This window comes from Podarcis pityusensis, assembly GCF_964106645.2.
Source record: "Podarcis pityusensis genome assembly, chromosome: 3".
Taxonomy (NCBI): domain Eukaryota; kingdom Metazoa; phylum Chordata; class Lepidosauria; order Squamata; family Lacertidae; genus Podarcis; species Podarcis pityusensis.
In genome coordinates, this window is record NC_138026.1 from 109,085,559 (window position 1) to 109,101,035 (window position 15,477).

Here is a 15,477-nt window from a genome sequence, read left to right on the forward strand (position 1 = left end):
GCCAAGGTACACCTTTTGCTGTACAGACCTGCCCATTTTTTTTAGGATTTACCAGGTAGGTTCTATTGATTGCATCATTTTTAGCTGGAGCCCACTATATGACAATGTAGGGGAGAGCCCTCTTGGTGATGGCACCCCATCACCAAGGTTTGTGGGCAAATTACACAACAGCAGCTGTTTACTGAGCATTCGTTCTAATTTGGTTGGGTTGGGCATATATGACATTGGATGAAACAACTGCCATCCCACCTTTTCCCACTGCAGTCTCCAATCACTTCCCTTCCTGCAAAAAGCTTGAGGATTAAAAAATAAATTAAAATGGAAGGGAAACACATTTGTTGTGCAAGAGCACCAAAGTGACTTTAATTGTGCAACCTGAATTTTCTAGCATTTGCAATTTGTTTTATTTATTTCATAAAGTGTACGCATCATCCCCACAAAAGAGTGACAGTCTGGAAGCACCCTTAGTTATTTGAGCGGAATCTGATGCCAGGATTGATGTTTTTGGTTGTGACTTTCTTGCCTTGTTTTTAGTAACAGCATTGTGAACAAGGTGTTTGCCAAATATTGTTGGACTCCAACACCCATCACCCTTGACCGCTGGTCAAGTTCCTTGGGACTGATAGGAGCTGTAGTTGCTATATTTACTACCCCTGCTATAAGGTAAGGAGACACTAAGTGAATAATATTTCTACATAATTTTCCATCCTTTTCTTTTAAGTTATTGCTCAGACATAATCTTCCTCTTCTCTAGTTTTGTGATCTCCAAGGAGCAAATACCAGCAAATATATGTAGAAGGTGAGTTATAAAAGCTTGCCTGATTTTTGAAATGAATGTAGAAATTGAAATAATGTTATTGCTCACATTTTAGACAGAAATGGCTTCAAATTTCTTACATTTGTATCATGCCTTTCTCATTTGAAATACTGCTGACAGGAAGATTAATACATTTTAAAACAGGAAATACCCTTAGTAGTAAAGTTATGAAGGTAGTCAGGTAAGTACTGCGGTTCAAGCATATTTTTTTGTATGTGTCAGTGACTCGAAGATGAAGTCTTCATCTTGTATTTTATTCCATCAAGAGCTGAAAATGACGTTGGAAATTCCAAAGACACAATACTTTGCAATGTGGGTCACTGTCCAGCCACCCTGATACATCAACCAATGTCTCAAATGTAGGTTATCTGTTCAAAAAAACCAAGGCTTGTTTTTTGAATTATTATCATATTATTTATACCCATTTCAGGATACAAATAATTTCTCTGTATTGCACAGAGCTTGATTTGCTGTTATACGAATCCCATGGAAATGTATCAACCTCCTACTGTGGGTGTAACAGACAACAGGGGAGAAAATCTAGTTCACTCCACATGTTAATTTAAACCTCCACAATTCACATTTACCAAATCAAAATGCAGCAAGCCATCAAAATTCACGTATTAGTGGAAAGACTGGTGAATCCTGCTTCAATAAATTATTGTTCAATATTTTATCCCACTTTTATCCCACCCTTTCTCCTAAAGGAACATGCTTTGTTTTATAAATATAAAATGCATTGTATTACGGGGAAATTGTTTTCAGAAATGTTTGTATTAGAATAAATGTGAAGTAAAATGCTGAGAATGTTTTTATGAGAACTTTCCCCTTCCTCAGCTGCTTTGGAAATTTGTGACAAGCTGAATTTAAGATTGGAAAAGTGAGAAGCTGAGAGAAAGCAAAACTAGCAGAACCACCATTCCTAGGTGCATCTAAATCAGTACATTAAGCAGGAAATAGTCTTCTGAAGACTTTCAATAAGGCCTTCAAAAATGCTGAAAAATTAAATGGACAGCATTCTGTGCCCAGCTTGCAATGGGAGCCGTGCCTGGATGGCAATTCTAACTATCTTGTCAAGCGTGATTTGTTACACTCATTGTGAAGTACCAGATATTAAGGAAACAGTTTACAAGGTCTCAGTAATAAGCTGCTGAATGCCTAATGGAGATAAGAAGAGATATTTCATGCATTTTAATAGGCACAAATGTAAAACATACTAGACACCGAAAAGTCATTTTAATAGAAGATTTTTTTGTTGTTGGTGGCGACACACAGTTCCAGCAAGCTTTTTAATGCCATTACCTCTTCAGCAAACATATTTCCAATTGAGCTACTGATCTTATTTTCATAATGATAATGGAGAGTAACAGCTTAAAGAGCACAGGAACTAAGTGCCCGCTGGGATCTTTTTATCTAGGAAAAATTCATGAAGTGAGGAATGAATTCACATATAACAAACTGTTGATGGCAACAATGAACTTTTTTCCGCTGTGCATGACTAATGCATATTTATTTCTATATGGAAATATATTCCACGCAAAAAAAAAACCCCAGAAGAACTAATTAAAGTCAACCCCTAAAAAGCCTATACTCTGAAAATACAAGAAGTACCAACAGTGGAAGATTGGCAGATGAAGATGATGGATTTCTCGGAGCTAGCCGACCTGACCGGAAGAGTCCGCGACCAGAAAGAGGAGGAGTACCAGGAAGAATGGGAAAAAAAATAAAGACTACTTAGCCAAATATGTTAAGATAACTTAATTGAAAAAGCTTGCAAATACTAGATATGCATAGGATTTAAATATGCAATGTGATAAACTAATATGTTGAAATGCCAAATGGGAAAGTTAGAAAGATGTTAAGTGACTAAGTTAACTTTATGAGAATATTGGTTTTGGAAAACCGTTAAAATGATATACACTGAAATTCAACCAAGGGGATATGAGGAAGTCGCGTAACAATCTTAATAAGATTAATTACAATAAGGTTAGGATTTATGTTTGTTTGTTTATTTGTTTGTGTGTTTAAAAATTTTGTGGAAAACTAATAAAAAAATTTGGAAAAAAGCCTATACAGTGATACCTCGGGTTACATACGCTTCAGGTTACATACACTTCAGGTTACAGAGTCCGCTAACCCAGAAATATTACCTCAGGTTAAGAACTTTGCTTCAAGATGAGAACAGAAATCATGCTCTAGCGGCACGGCAGCAGCAGGAGGTCCCATTAACTAAAGTGGTGCTTCAGGTTAAGAACAGTTTCAAGTTAAGAACGTACCTCTGGAACGAATTAAGTACTTAACCGAAGGTACCACTATACTCTGAGAGCAAAGTAGCAGCTAGGAAAGAGAATGTCTTATTGCATTCATGCTAACTGCCACAGATTAAATGGATGGAATAGTAGGCACAATCATGCATAGAAGTTCCAAAGGAGAGATCAACTGCTCATTCAGGGAATCTACTTGGTTTAAACCTTGTTTGCAAAGTTTAACCGGTATATAGTATATAAGACACCTCATGTCTGTGGCAAGCCATGACTCTCTCTTTCTCCCAAGAAAGCATGTGGATTCTCCAGAACACATAGTGTTTCTGATTCGGCAAACCAATACACAAGGAACACCCAAACTCTATGTAATTGAAATGATGACCAGACAAACTACTATGGATGGTACAGAGCAGGGGTGGGGAATCTCCAGCCCATGGCGAAACCAGCAAGACTCCCAATTTGGCCCACAAGGTTTTTTCTCTCCAAACTATGTCTGTTGTGGGCTTTGGGCCTGAGTTCCCCATGGGAAAGTAGGTTGCACAGCCAATCCCTGCAGACAGCAGCCTTGAAGGCATATAATGGCAGTAAAGTCCATCGGCAGAAAACAGAAGGGGGCAGTGACAGAAGCATAGCAGTTTTGGATTTACTTACACTTCCTCCCAGGGAACATTTGTTAATTTGCAACAGCTGGTAGGAAAAGAAGCTTGAGAAAATGGAAGAGAACGGATGCCAGGAAGGGTAGGACTGATCAACGGAGGCATTAAAATTGAATAATAGAGATGAAAGGGAGCAAGGAAAGGAGGCAGAGAGCTATCAGCCAAGAATTCTCAGTGATTATAGACTCTGAAATTACATCCACAAGCTCCTTTAGTCCCTTTGGGTGCAGCTCATCAGACCCTGGAGATTTGAATTCATTTAAAGTAGCTAGGTGTTCCCTATCCACCTCTTTTCCTATCTTGGGCCCTGCATCATTTAACCTGTTATTACTAGGTTGGGCAATGCTTTCCTTTTGGGAGAAGACAGAGGTGAAGTAGGTGCTGAGCAGTTCTGTCTTCTCTCTGTTTCTCCGTCAGCATTTCTTCTCCACACAGAGGACCTATTGCTTGCTTGTTCTTCCTCTCGCTTCAAACATAGAAGAAAGAACAATCATTATTATCTTTAATCTGTCTTGCAAGCCTGAGCTCAATCTGAACTTTAGCCTTCCTGACCTTCTCCCCAAAACTGTTGGCTACCTATGTATACTATTCCTTCGTACTCTGCCTTTTATTCCATTTCTTATACATGCCCTTCTTGGCTCTCAGCTCATCTGTAAACCACGGTGGTTTATTTAGATGCCTCCCACTTTTCTTTCTCGTTGTAATTGTTTGCATTTGTGCCTGCAGTATTTCAGCTCTAGGAAACTCTCATTCATCTTGAACTCCTCTTTGACTATTTCTGACCATGGGATCTCATCCAGCAGTTCCTTAAGCTTTTTGACATCAGCATTTTTAAAGTCCAAAGTACATGTCTGACTGCACTCAGCTGTCCCTTGCCTCTGTACCACGAAACCCAAGAGGACAAGATCACATCCTCAAAGTTTTGCAGTACTTCCACCTCATTTATCAGTACTCCCCGGTTAGTGAGGCCCAAGTCCAAGATAGATTATCCCCTTGTTGCTTCTGCCAGCTTCTGGGAAATGAAACTGTCAATGAGGCTATTGAAGAATTTGTTGTACCTTACATTCTTGGCAGAGTTTCAATTGCAGCAGATATCAGAGAAACTGAAGTCTCCCATGACTACAATATCTCTCCTTTTTAAATGTTTAGTAATCAGCTCTAGGAAGGCATCACACAAGTCTTTGGTCAGACTTGGAGGTCTGTAGCAGAAACCTGCAGTAAGGTCACTTACTGATTTGAAAAATGCATGAGGCGTAAAAAAAATACCCATTTTGTCCTTTGTCATTTCACCTTTGCCCTAATGTATCCTCGTTCTTACTAATACAATCTATCTTTTTTCTTCCAATTAGCATCTGCTTAGGTTTCAGGTCCCATAAATGCTCATTATGCAGTCATATTTTCTGTTGAAGCTTCTCATGGAATTAATGGCCTTTAAAAAAGAGAATTAATCCAATAATTCTCTGACCCAATGTTCCACATGTCCCCTGATGTATCCCCAGAGGAAGAGGAAGAACCCTGTTCATTCTATTATTGGACATCTCACTGTTATTGTAAACAAGTGCCTACAGAAAATGCATTCTGAAACTTTTTGTAATTTTGTAGAAGACAAATGGCATCTTTTCTCATCCTTGGAGAAAAGTTACATGTGCTCATCTACACCAGCGAAGGTACAGGAACCTTCACTGCACCTGATGGGCTTTTGTTTCTTTGAAAAAGAGTGTTGGCAGACCTGAGAAAGCTCTTTGAATGTTCAGCTTAATGCTCAAAGAGCACAAATGCAAGTTGTACTCCAGCTTATACCTTCCTGTCTCCCCAAGACTAAACAAAACCAAAACCACATCACCTTGGGGCAGTTCCAACACAGGTCCAAAGATCTCACTGGACCACCTAACCAATGTCTTATTTCCTGCCTGGGAATCATGAGTCTAGCCAATCATTCCCTGGCGGGGGGGGGGGGGGAGGTTGGTGTGTCATTTGACACTAGAGCAGAGCTTTCCAAACTTTTCATGTTGGTGACACAGTTTTTAGACATGCATCATTTTGCAACACAGCAATTCAGTTTTACTAGCAAACTGGAGGTGGAACTAAATCCCTTTCCAGTGTTTGTGTGACACATCCATACGTTGCAGCCAACACACCAATATGTCATGACACACAGTTTGGAAAGCTCTGCACTAGAGAATAAGAATGTTTTTATTTATATGCCACCCATCTGACTGGGCTACCCCAGCCACTCTGGGTGGCTTCCAGCAAAATAAAAAACACAGACGGGCTGCATGTCAGAATTCTGCCATCTTTCTTGGGGTACACCAATAACTACTTTTCCATCCATTTCCACAAGGTTGAAATATTTTTGAGCTTTGGATGTTGGGAGTGGGGTAGCACCCCACATAGAGCTGTGAGATGCAAGGAGAAGAAGAAGAAGACGAAGAAGAAGAAGAAGAAGAAGAAGAAGAAGAAGAAGAAGAAGAAGGGCCTGCATCCGGTTGACTATGGTATGGTTTGATGATCAAGCTAACAACAACTTGAACAGGTGTGCTTGGGTTTCCACCTCATTCCTATTCCATTTTGTAAGAAAGCAGCATCTCCTGCTAAATATTAAGTGTTCTTCACCTTTGGGTGTCTAGATAATAATTGTTGCTTTCCTTGAACCATTCATTCTTGCTTCTGTGCTGTCTTGAAAATGCAATCCATATACACCAGCAGAATAAAACTATGCATGGGAGCATAGGAACATAAACAGTTGCCTCATACTGAATCAGACCATTCTTTACATTGACTAGCTGTGACTCCCAAGGAGCTTCAGGTAGAATCTGGAGATGTTGAAGATTGAACCTGGGACCTTTGGCAGGCAAAGCAGATGCTCTGTCACTGAGCTACAGATGGTTTTTTATACCCGAGTAGAGATTTTATGACGGGACACGGGTGGCACTGTGAGCTAAACCACAGAGCCTAGGGCTTGCCGATCAGAAGGTCGGCGGTTCGAATCCCCGTGACGGGGTAAGCTCCCATTGCTTGGTCCCTGCTCCTGCCAACCTAGCAGTTCCAAAGCACGTCAAAAGTGCAAGTAGATAAATAGGGACTGCTCCGGCAGCAAGGTAAATGGTGTTTCCATGTGCTGCTCTGGTTTGCCAGAAGCGGCTTAGTCATGCTGGCCACATGACCCAGAAGCTGTACACTGGCTCCCTCAGCCAATAAAGCGAGATGAGCGCCGCAACCCCAGAGTCGGACACTACTGGACCCAAAGGTCAGGGGTCCCTTTACCTTTACTAGAGATTTTATGACCATGTTTCTGGCAAAAAAAGGAGAGAAATCTACTGATCTTTGTACTTGGTTGGCATCCCCTTCCTTCTGTTCTCTTACTTTGATACCAATATCTGAGCAGTGGTAGCAAGATCTGAACTTGTAGCTTGCAAGAACCGGAGCTGGTTTTAATGATATGATTTTTTACGCTTATATCAGACACAACAGGAAAATCAAAACTGCAGCTTTTGAATATAGTAAAGGCCTCTACGATGCCCATATCTACCAACCAAGCATGTAACATAATTTGCTGCATTCTGAGGCTTTTTATTTACTGGGGGGGGGGGGGACAGATACTTTTATTCTGCCCAATCCATGCAGTAAATCCTATAAGGATAACACATGGATAATGTATTAGTCAATTTGATCATCAAATGAGATTTTGCAGTTTCCGCAGGAGAATGGATGGCAGTCTCTTATGTGCCCAGTGCATTACCGAAAGCTTGAGATATCAGGGAGATGAATGGTCTTTATTAAGTTTCTGCCTCTCTCAGTGATGCAAGCTGAGAAATGTGTTGCGTCTGAACTGTGTATTTGATCTTCCATCCACTTATCTTTCCCTAGCATTTGCCAATAAGATAATAGAAGTGGAAACTGCTTGGGTGGCCTGAGGATTGCAGAAATTCTTGCAAGTGAAAATTGCAAGGCACTTGCAAAGGGGCATGCCATATGAGCGAATCAGGCCTCCTCACACCGCCTTCCCAATGCCCTGTTGCCATGGCCACTGCCTAGCCCTAGACCATACGACCAGCTGCAACTGGGCTGCAATTGGGGAGCTATGACTTGTGAAGCAAGACAGTAACCAAATTTTGCATGGAATGGCTGAGCCTGCACCAATTTGGAAGGAAACAAGCAAATGGCATTATCCATTTATAAATCTCAGCAAGCTTTGGTTACTTAGAATTCCTGAGCTGGGTATCTTCTGCTAGTGAGTCAATAACAGTTGATTAAGCATGCAGGCCCTCTCAGCAATCTAGGAAATGGAGCATGGAGCAGACTCAAAGCACTGAAATCACTCTTGGGGAAACACTTCCACTGATCAGTGCTACTGTCTTGAAAGTGAAGAAATGGGTCCAGTAATTTCAAACACTGACATCTGGTACTGTTGATCAACATTGATGTGGCTCCCTCCATTGGTTAGGCCCTGGGTAATCCCCTACTCACCTAAGTAAAGTTCCTGTACCTGTTTTTGGGCCTTCCCTTCCTTGCGTCCTTTTGTAGAGGGCAGAACTTCAGGTGTGTCATGCAGCATGGAGGAGGCATGAAAGGAAGGGCAACAGAAGACGCAGCTTGTCTTCTGCTTCAGTAGCCAACCTAAGAGCTAGGGTGATTTGATGGAGGGAATGCTAGTTTTGGTTTGGCAGGACCTAGTTTTAACTCCCCTCTCAACCATCACATTCACTGGGTATCTTGGTATCACTGTTGGCCTCAACTGGCATTTCCGATGATAGGATGGTCTCCCTGAAGGAAAGGTGTGATAAAAATATAAGAGCAATAGCATAAAGGTATGGATAGAATCTCCTGGCTGCAACCTGGAAGACCTTATTGTCTATCTTCTCCGAAACCTCAGCTGAAATCAACCACTGTGTTCAGAAGGGGATAGAACACGTCATTATAACCAATCTCCAAATTAAGCCACCTGGGAGACTGATTTAGGGTTTCTCATGATGACATTTTAGCAGCGGCCTTTTCAGACTGACACGGCTGTGCTTACATGTAGATAAGATCACATTCCAAACAATGCAAAAAGTGAAAGATCAGAGTTTGACATTTATTGCTGGCCATTTGTCACTTTAAAAGTAGCACAAAAGTTGAAAAGCTTGGCTGTCGTATAGAAAATAGACTCTCAGTTTCATGACAGTGATGTATATCAAAATGCCTTGCTACGCACCATTAATCTCTCACAACTAAGAATGGGCATCACTCCATACTAGTGGCCCCTTCAAGTTCTAACAAGCCAGCTGAAGAAGACTTGAGCCAAATGAGAGAAACACATAGTATTATTCCAGTGGTGCAAGAAGCAGAGGAACTGCAGAAACTCCTGCAACACTGCAGGAAGCACTCAAATTAGTGACCTAAAGAGAATGCCCACCATTAGAAGCAACACAGTGCTGACATACAAATCAAGCACACATGAACGGAAGCATAACGAATGAAAAGGAAAACATGCAATGCTTCCTTCCATCACCCAAAAGTGCCTACTAAAAAAACAAACAAAACAAAAACAGATCCAATAATGAAGAGGGGAAAGCAGCAAAGTGGATGCAAAAAATATCTCTGAGTATCAGCTGAGGCCTACTGAGACCTGAAAATTATGGAAGAGAGCTTTTCAGTCAGCAAGAGCCAGAGGAAGTGGGATAATAGGCAAAATATCTGCCTGTGTGTGCTTTTTAATTGAAAGTGCAATCTTCAAGTACAACCCATTAAGTATTGCTCCATTTCAAGTCCCATTAAAGAAAGGTAGCTGTAAAGGAGAGTAACGAACACATGGGTCGCTTGAGTACCGCTGTCCGCAGGGAAGGAAGTGATGGGAGAACGGAAAGGAAACAAAGAGGTTTGTTGCACAGAGAAAGAGGTGGGCGGATGTCGTGAGCCACCTTGGCTACATGTGCAGAAGGCCAGTCAAGGGAACAACGTCTGGCACTGAGTCATGCCTCAATTCAAAGGTAGACCGTTAAAAGGGAGGAGAACACGGCAGCGTATGTGTTTGAAGGCCTGTAGTACAAATTGGCCTTGCATAACAACAGCAACAAAAGGCTGTATTCCTTTCTTAAATTTCTTCCTTTGCCGTATTTGTTCTCCCATCATCTTATGACAAGGGAGCTGTTTCCAGAAGAGAAGTGGGAGAGATTCTGTGGTTGCCATCAGGAGATGTTGGGTGTCACCTGCGTTGCCCTGGGTTGTCCTAGCAGCCTTCATACAGGAGTTGCTTAATGGATACTTTGTCTTGATCTGTTTATAGGTTGTGAGCTTATTTAAATGTTTATATATGTTAAATGAACTGTAAATGGTTGAGTCACTGTCTTTTTCCAGTGTTACGTTGCACTGATACTATATGTTTGATTATGCATTGTCACTGAATTACATATTTGGACTTTGATATTATTATTATTTTGTGAACTGCTTTGAGCACAGATTTACTTGTGGAAAAATGTGGTATGTAAATAAATCGGCAACGGTAAAGACATTCAGCTGTATTCTCCAACATGGCTTTCCAGTCTAAATGATTTTGGGGCTCTATTTTTCTTGCAATAGTCATGTTTCCTTTACAGCTGGAAAGCATTTTCACAGAATTATTGCATACAATGTGATAGGCATGGATATAGTGAAGGAAAACCAACCTAACAGCCACAGTGTAGGAGCAAATGTTTGCATTGTATTTTATTCCATTGGCTGATACATTACCCGCTTGAATCTCCATGACACACTCTGGTCCAGTCTTGCTGTTCCTTTCATTAATTCTCTTTCAATGGCAGTTCCACTGTTCAGCCATGTTCCAGGTGATCCCATGTAGCTACTTCCATCTTGGTACCTGTAGTTCTATCTGGGTGTCCCTAAGCTACAGGAACATGGAGTTTACTGGAAGGACCAATGTTGGGAATGCTATGAATGACTTTGGTGTATTCACAACAAAACTCCAACATTTGGTGCTGGAAATGGCCGTAATTATTTACGCCTTCTTGACAACTGGTGGCAGTGTTTACATGACCAGAGAAACGTATAGTAATAGTCATTGAAAGTAGATTTGTTTCCTGTCTTTAATAATGCTTGAGTGATACCTGGTCACTGAAATTGTAGATTCCTAAGTATGCATTGCTTACCTTAAACTCAACATACTTAACTGAAGCAGACAGTCAGTGTGGTTTTATCATAAGAGGAAATCTATCGAGGAGCTGAAATAAATGCATTCACCAGAATTCTGTATGTATACTTATCTCAAACAGTCTGTAGATTTTCTTACAATATTTCCCTAAATATTCACTGGAGATTTGCTATCACCACTTGTCATACTAGTACATTTGAAAACAGTATTTGATGCCTGACGGTACAAACAAAATGATATTTAGCATGTGACAGCATACTGAAGATAAAATGCAATGGTATTTGGTATTTTATATTATTTGACAGCTGACAGTTTTTGATGCCTGCTAAAATGAAAACATTTAAGAGACGTCAGAAAGTTCTGAGGTAAAATGATTTTAATTCTGAATTTAAAACATTTCAAATATGGGGTGGATTTCGAATATTTGCAAACAATCGTTTCAGCTCCTGTTTATAATGATTTGCTTCTATCAAAACATGGAAAGAAGAAACTGCAAAGGAGTCTGAAATGAAGGTGTGGCAAAAGAGAGACCGATGCATGAAAACCAACGATGTCCCTTAGCTTGTTTTATGTCTGGGGACTCATGTTAACAGTTTCAAAGTTTTACCCAGATCATGTAGCTAACTTAACTGCAACTTACTTACATTCACCTTTTGACTCAGCGCTCTAATCATGGGACGAGAAAAGACACAACTGCCATAGCAGCCATGACTAAAACACACCATTGAAACCTTATTCTCCCCACCTTATATGCAGTTAACAGATGAACGGCCAATGGGCATGTAGAGTTAACATGCTTGTTGCACACCTACCAGGCCTACTGATTCCTAGCATCCTCATTCCATAAATGAATAGAATGATTCACGTAGCGCACACAGAACATGAAAGCACTTTGCCACTTAAGTTCCAGCTCTTAAGCAAGTGCTGTATGCTACTAAGTCAGGTGTGGGGAACATATGGCTCTCTAGGATTTGTTGAAATACAATTCCCATCATCCCTAGGAATTGTCCATACCTGCTAGAACTGCTGGAAATTGTAGTTCACCAACAAATGGTGGTCAAAAAGTTCCCCAGCTAAGTCATATTCAGAATAAAGTCATTGAAAGTAAACACAGCTGAAGTCTGTTGTTTTCAATGGGTCTAACTCAGTATACGACTTTGCTGGATGTCACCCATATTACTGGTGTTCTTCGCGGTTGTTCTCCACAGTTTGTTTGTTTTTTGCTCATAGAAAGGCATTATGGTTATTCCATAGGAAATCTAAGTCTCCTATACCACCTGCCATTAGCTCCACAGAACAAATGCACTTCTCAGCAATAACAAAAGTCATTTATTGTGCTTGTGGTGAACTGTTGCTTTTCGTTATACCTGTGACTTTATGCTTGCATTGAGGTTTGTTTGCAATGCCAGAGACATATTTTTTTAAAAAAATATCAACAATATGCCCCTTTTCTCTTGAATGACTACGATTCTGACACAAATTTTGAAACATTTCTTGCGGGAGGGCAATTTCTGATTTAAATAGTATTTTCCACCTTCTTGGTACATCACTATTTAAATTGTCACGATGTAATTCTGTGCTTTGGAAAATATTAAACATACTTTTTACACAATGCATGTGTTATATTTGAATGTGAACTACAAGAATGCTTGAGATTGAGAACTGCGGTCAATATTTCAATGATGATAATTAATAATGATACTTCCGTTTGCGTTAGCTATTTTTCTCCACTCTAGTTTCTATTTTGTCGTATCACATACAGAAAGACCTGTAATTCAGTTTGCCCCACCGAAAGAAGGCAACTGGGTGAAAGGTGCACATTTTGTTGTTGTTGTTGTTTTGCGCTGCAAACAAGTAATCTCACATTCCAAGTGTTTCCAAACCAACCAACCAACCTGAAACTAGAAAACCCAAAGGGTTTTGAGAATGATGTTTTTGGCAGTAATCCATCAAATGTTCGCCTGCTGTCAAATGCAGCAAGTAAGCACCATTGCAGTGAACTGGAATTGAATAGCAATATGTTTCCTGAATGGAAATTCAAAACATGTTCCAGCCAAAGTTAACTACTTTTGAGCCCACTTACCTTCCATGGGAGAGCTAAGGTTATATTTAAGTCTCTCCCACGGAAATCAATGGGGAAAAGAAGCATTTAGCTTTGACTCAATCATGCTTCAGTCACTTGGTTTAAAACAAGGGCATGATAGCTATTTTTGTCACACAACGTCTGCAACATTTAACACTCTCTCCCCACACCTCTGCCCACCACAAAAGGAAAACTAGAATGTACTGTACTTACTATAGAAAGTTTGGGAGGTCCACAGACTCAAAATAAAATCACAGTCCACAATCCTCTTTCAGAACATAGCATCTTAATCCAAATAATATCAGAAAGGTTAAAAATTTATCAAGCATGATGTAAGACACATAGGAAAAAAACCAATTCAGTCTAAGAGATCTTATATTTTTAGTGTGTAAAAGAAGCCATCACACAAATATAATCTTGTGGGACATAAAAAATATCATCGACTGCACACCCTCTTTATTTGGAATAGGGAGTTCAATTCTTCGTTTGTAAGAATATCAACAATGGAAGAATAATATGGGGGGAAACATTGCAAGTGGTGGTGGTGGCAAAAATCTACCACCACTTGCACTCAGTGGGTGCTCAAAATGTATCAGGTGCAATAGCGGTTTGCAATGTTTCTGTAATCAATCAACCATTTTTTCTCACCACTGTTTGAGGTTCACCTCATTGTTTGCTGGTCTGAAGACAGGCCCTGCCCTCCTTCCTAACTCCTTTCATGGGTAGGCAAACTAAGGCCCGGGGGCCGGATCCAGCCCAATCACCTTCTAAATCCGGCCTGCGAACAGTCCAGGAATCAGCATGTTTTTATATGAGTAGAATGTGTGTTTTTATTTAAAATGCATCTCTGGGTTATTTGTGGGGCATAGGAATTCGTTCATTTATTTATTTTTTTCAAAATATAGTCCGGCCCCCCACAAGGTCTGAGGGACAGTGGACTGGCCCCCTACTGAAAAAGTTTGCTGACCCCTGTGACCTTGATGCTACCGATAGTTGGGACCATGCAACCAGAGTTCCCACACTAACAGAGGCTGTGGAGAAAAGCTACTGGTGTGAACTTCAATCAATAGATCAATCTGTTAAAGCTCTACCTGGTTTTTGTTGTTGTTCAACGCTGCATAAACAGATTTTGATATATCACACTGCGAAAGTTCATTTCAATGTGTATATATTTGGTGGGCTGGGGGGAGAAATCAGTGTACAGTGAAATTCCAATACGTATCCACTCGTTCCACTGAGCTCAGCGGAATTTACTCCCAGTGTACAAAACTGCAGACTTATGGAGCAATCGTAACTTCCGACTGGAAAAAGAAGTGGGACTGACAGGGCCGGCCCAAGACATTTTGGCATCTGAGGCGAACCACAAAATGGTGCCACCGTCGCCGCTGCCAGGGAAGAAAGGGTGAGTGAAGACACCTTAAAAATGTATAAGGTACTTTCGTTGGCCTTCTAGACTGCTGTTTCTTCTCTATGGTTCTGCCCTCTTCAGTCCTCTCACCTGCCTGCACAACAAGCAGAACCAGACATAGGTGTCATCTTGTGCTGAATATTGTGGGTGCCTGTGACAACTTTGCCCATTGACTTTGTGGGCACCCAGCACCCACAGCCTCCTGGAGTTGGCTCCAGTGGAACCAGGACTATGTTCACAGTCAAGTTCTGTTGTGTGTCTTGTGTTGTTTTTTATTATGTGTTTCTAATTTGTTTGAGAAAATTTCAATATAAATCTTTTTTAAAAAAACAAAACAAAAAGGCAGATAATTCCTCAGTAATTAGGGGTATACAGTCATCCTTTCCTCACATACAAGACATATTTAGTCTTACTGGAACACAGGGGCAGAACTTCCACAACTGCTTTGACTTTTAGGGAAACTGAAGGATGCTCTGCAGATGACAGAAGACTCTGTGGCATTTCTATGCCTGATTCTTTAAACTGTCCTTGAAACTCCTTAGATGTTTGGCCTGAAATTTCAGGGGGTGGGGTGGGGATGGGGACAAGGCAACTCTAGGGCAGGCAAGGCAAGCCATGTGCGATGATTTCTTTTCACACCCATGGAATTTGCTACGTCTTTTTCAAATGCAAGTCATTTTAAGTATGCAAACAAAAACAAAAAAAGGATGCACACCATGTCTTAATCTAAAGTTTGTGAAAATTGCATAAATGGAGGAACAATAAGTTTAAAAATTTTGAATAGGCACTTACTGGAATTACAGTTAATCCTGATACAGTCTAGATGGGGAAGAATAGATGAGAAATGAAAATTTATCCTTCAAAGTAATAGCTGCAGACATCCAATAAAATCACAGTCCACCCTTCCGGGGACAGACACATGCAAACATGGCCACTGCGTGTTCAGATTCTTTCGGTATTGCCATAGAACGCAGATATATGGTGATAAAAAACTTTATAAATAGAAGTGAGTAGAAATAGAGGATAAAAAAAATATGGCCAATTTCAAACAAAGCTACATGGTGACAAATCTAAGTGGGGAATAAAGGCTTGTGGAGAAACTGGTCCAGATACTGGATTTAAG

The 15,477-nt window shown here is 40.6% G+C and overlaps 1 protein-coding gene across 29 annotated transcripts in view; it reads right to left on the reverse strand.

Moving 5' to 3' along the window:
• Positions 1-15,477, reverse strand: part of NRXN1 (neurexin 1) — a 1,569,693-nt gene that overhangs the window by 516,685 nt on the left and 1,037,531 nt on the right. For 19 of the 29 annotated variants that reach the window (XM_081000811.1, XM_081000819.1, XM_081000812.1 and 16 more), the window contains one exon: positions 15,147-15,173. The exons of the other annotated variants lie outside the window; for them this stretch is intronic. In XM_081000811.1, coding sequence (XP_080856937.1) covers positions 15,147-15,173 — 27 coding nt within the window. The remainder of the gene's footprint in view (positions 1-15,146; positions 15,174-15,477) is intronic. 29 annotated transcript variants of the gene reach the window in all.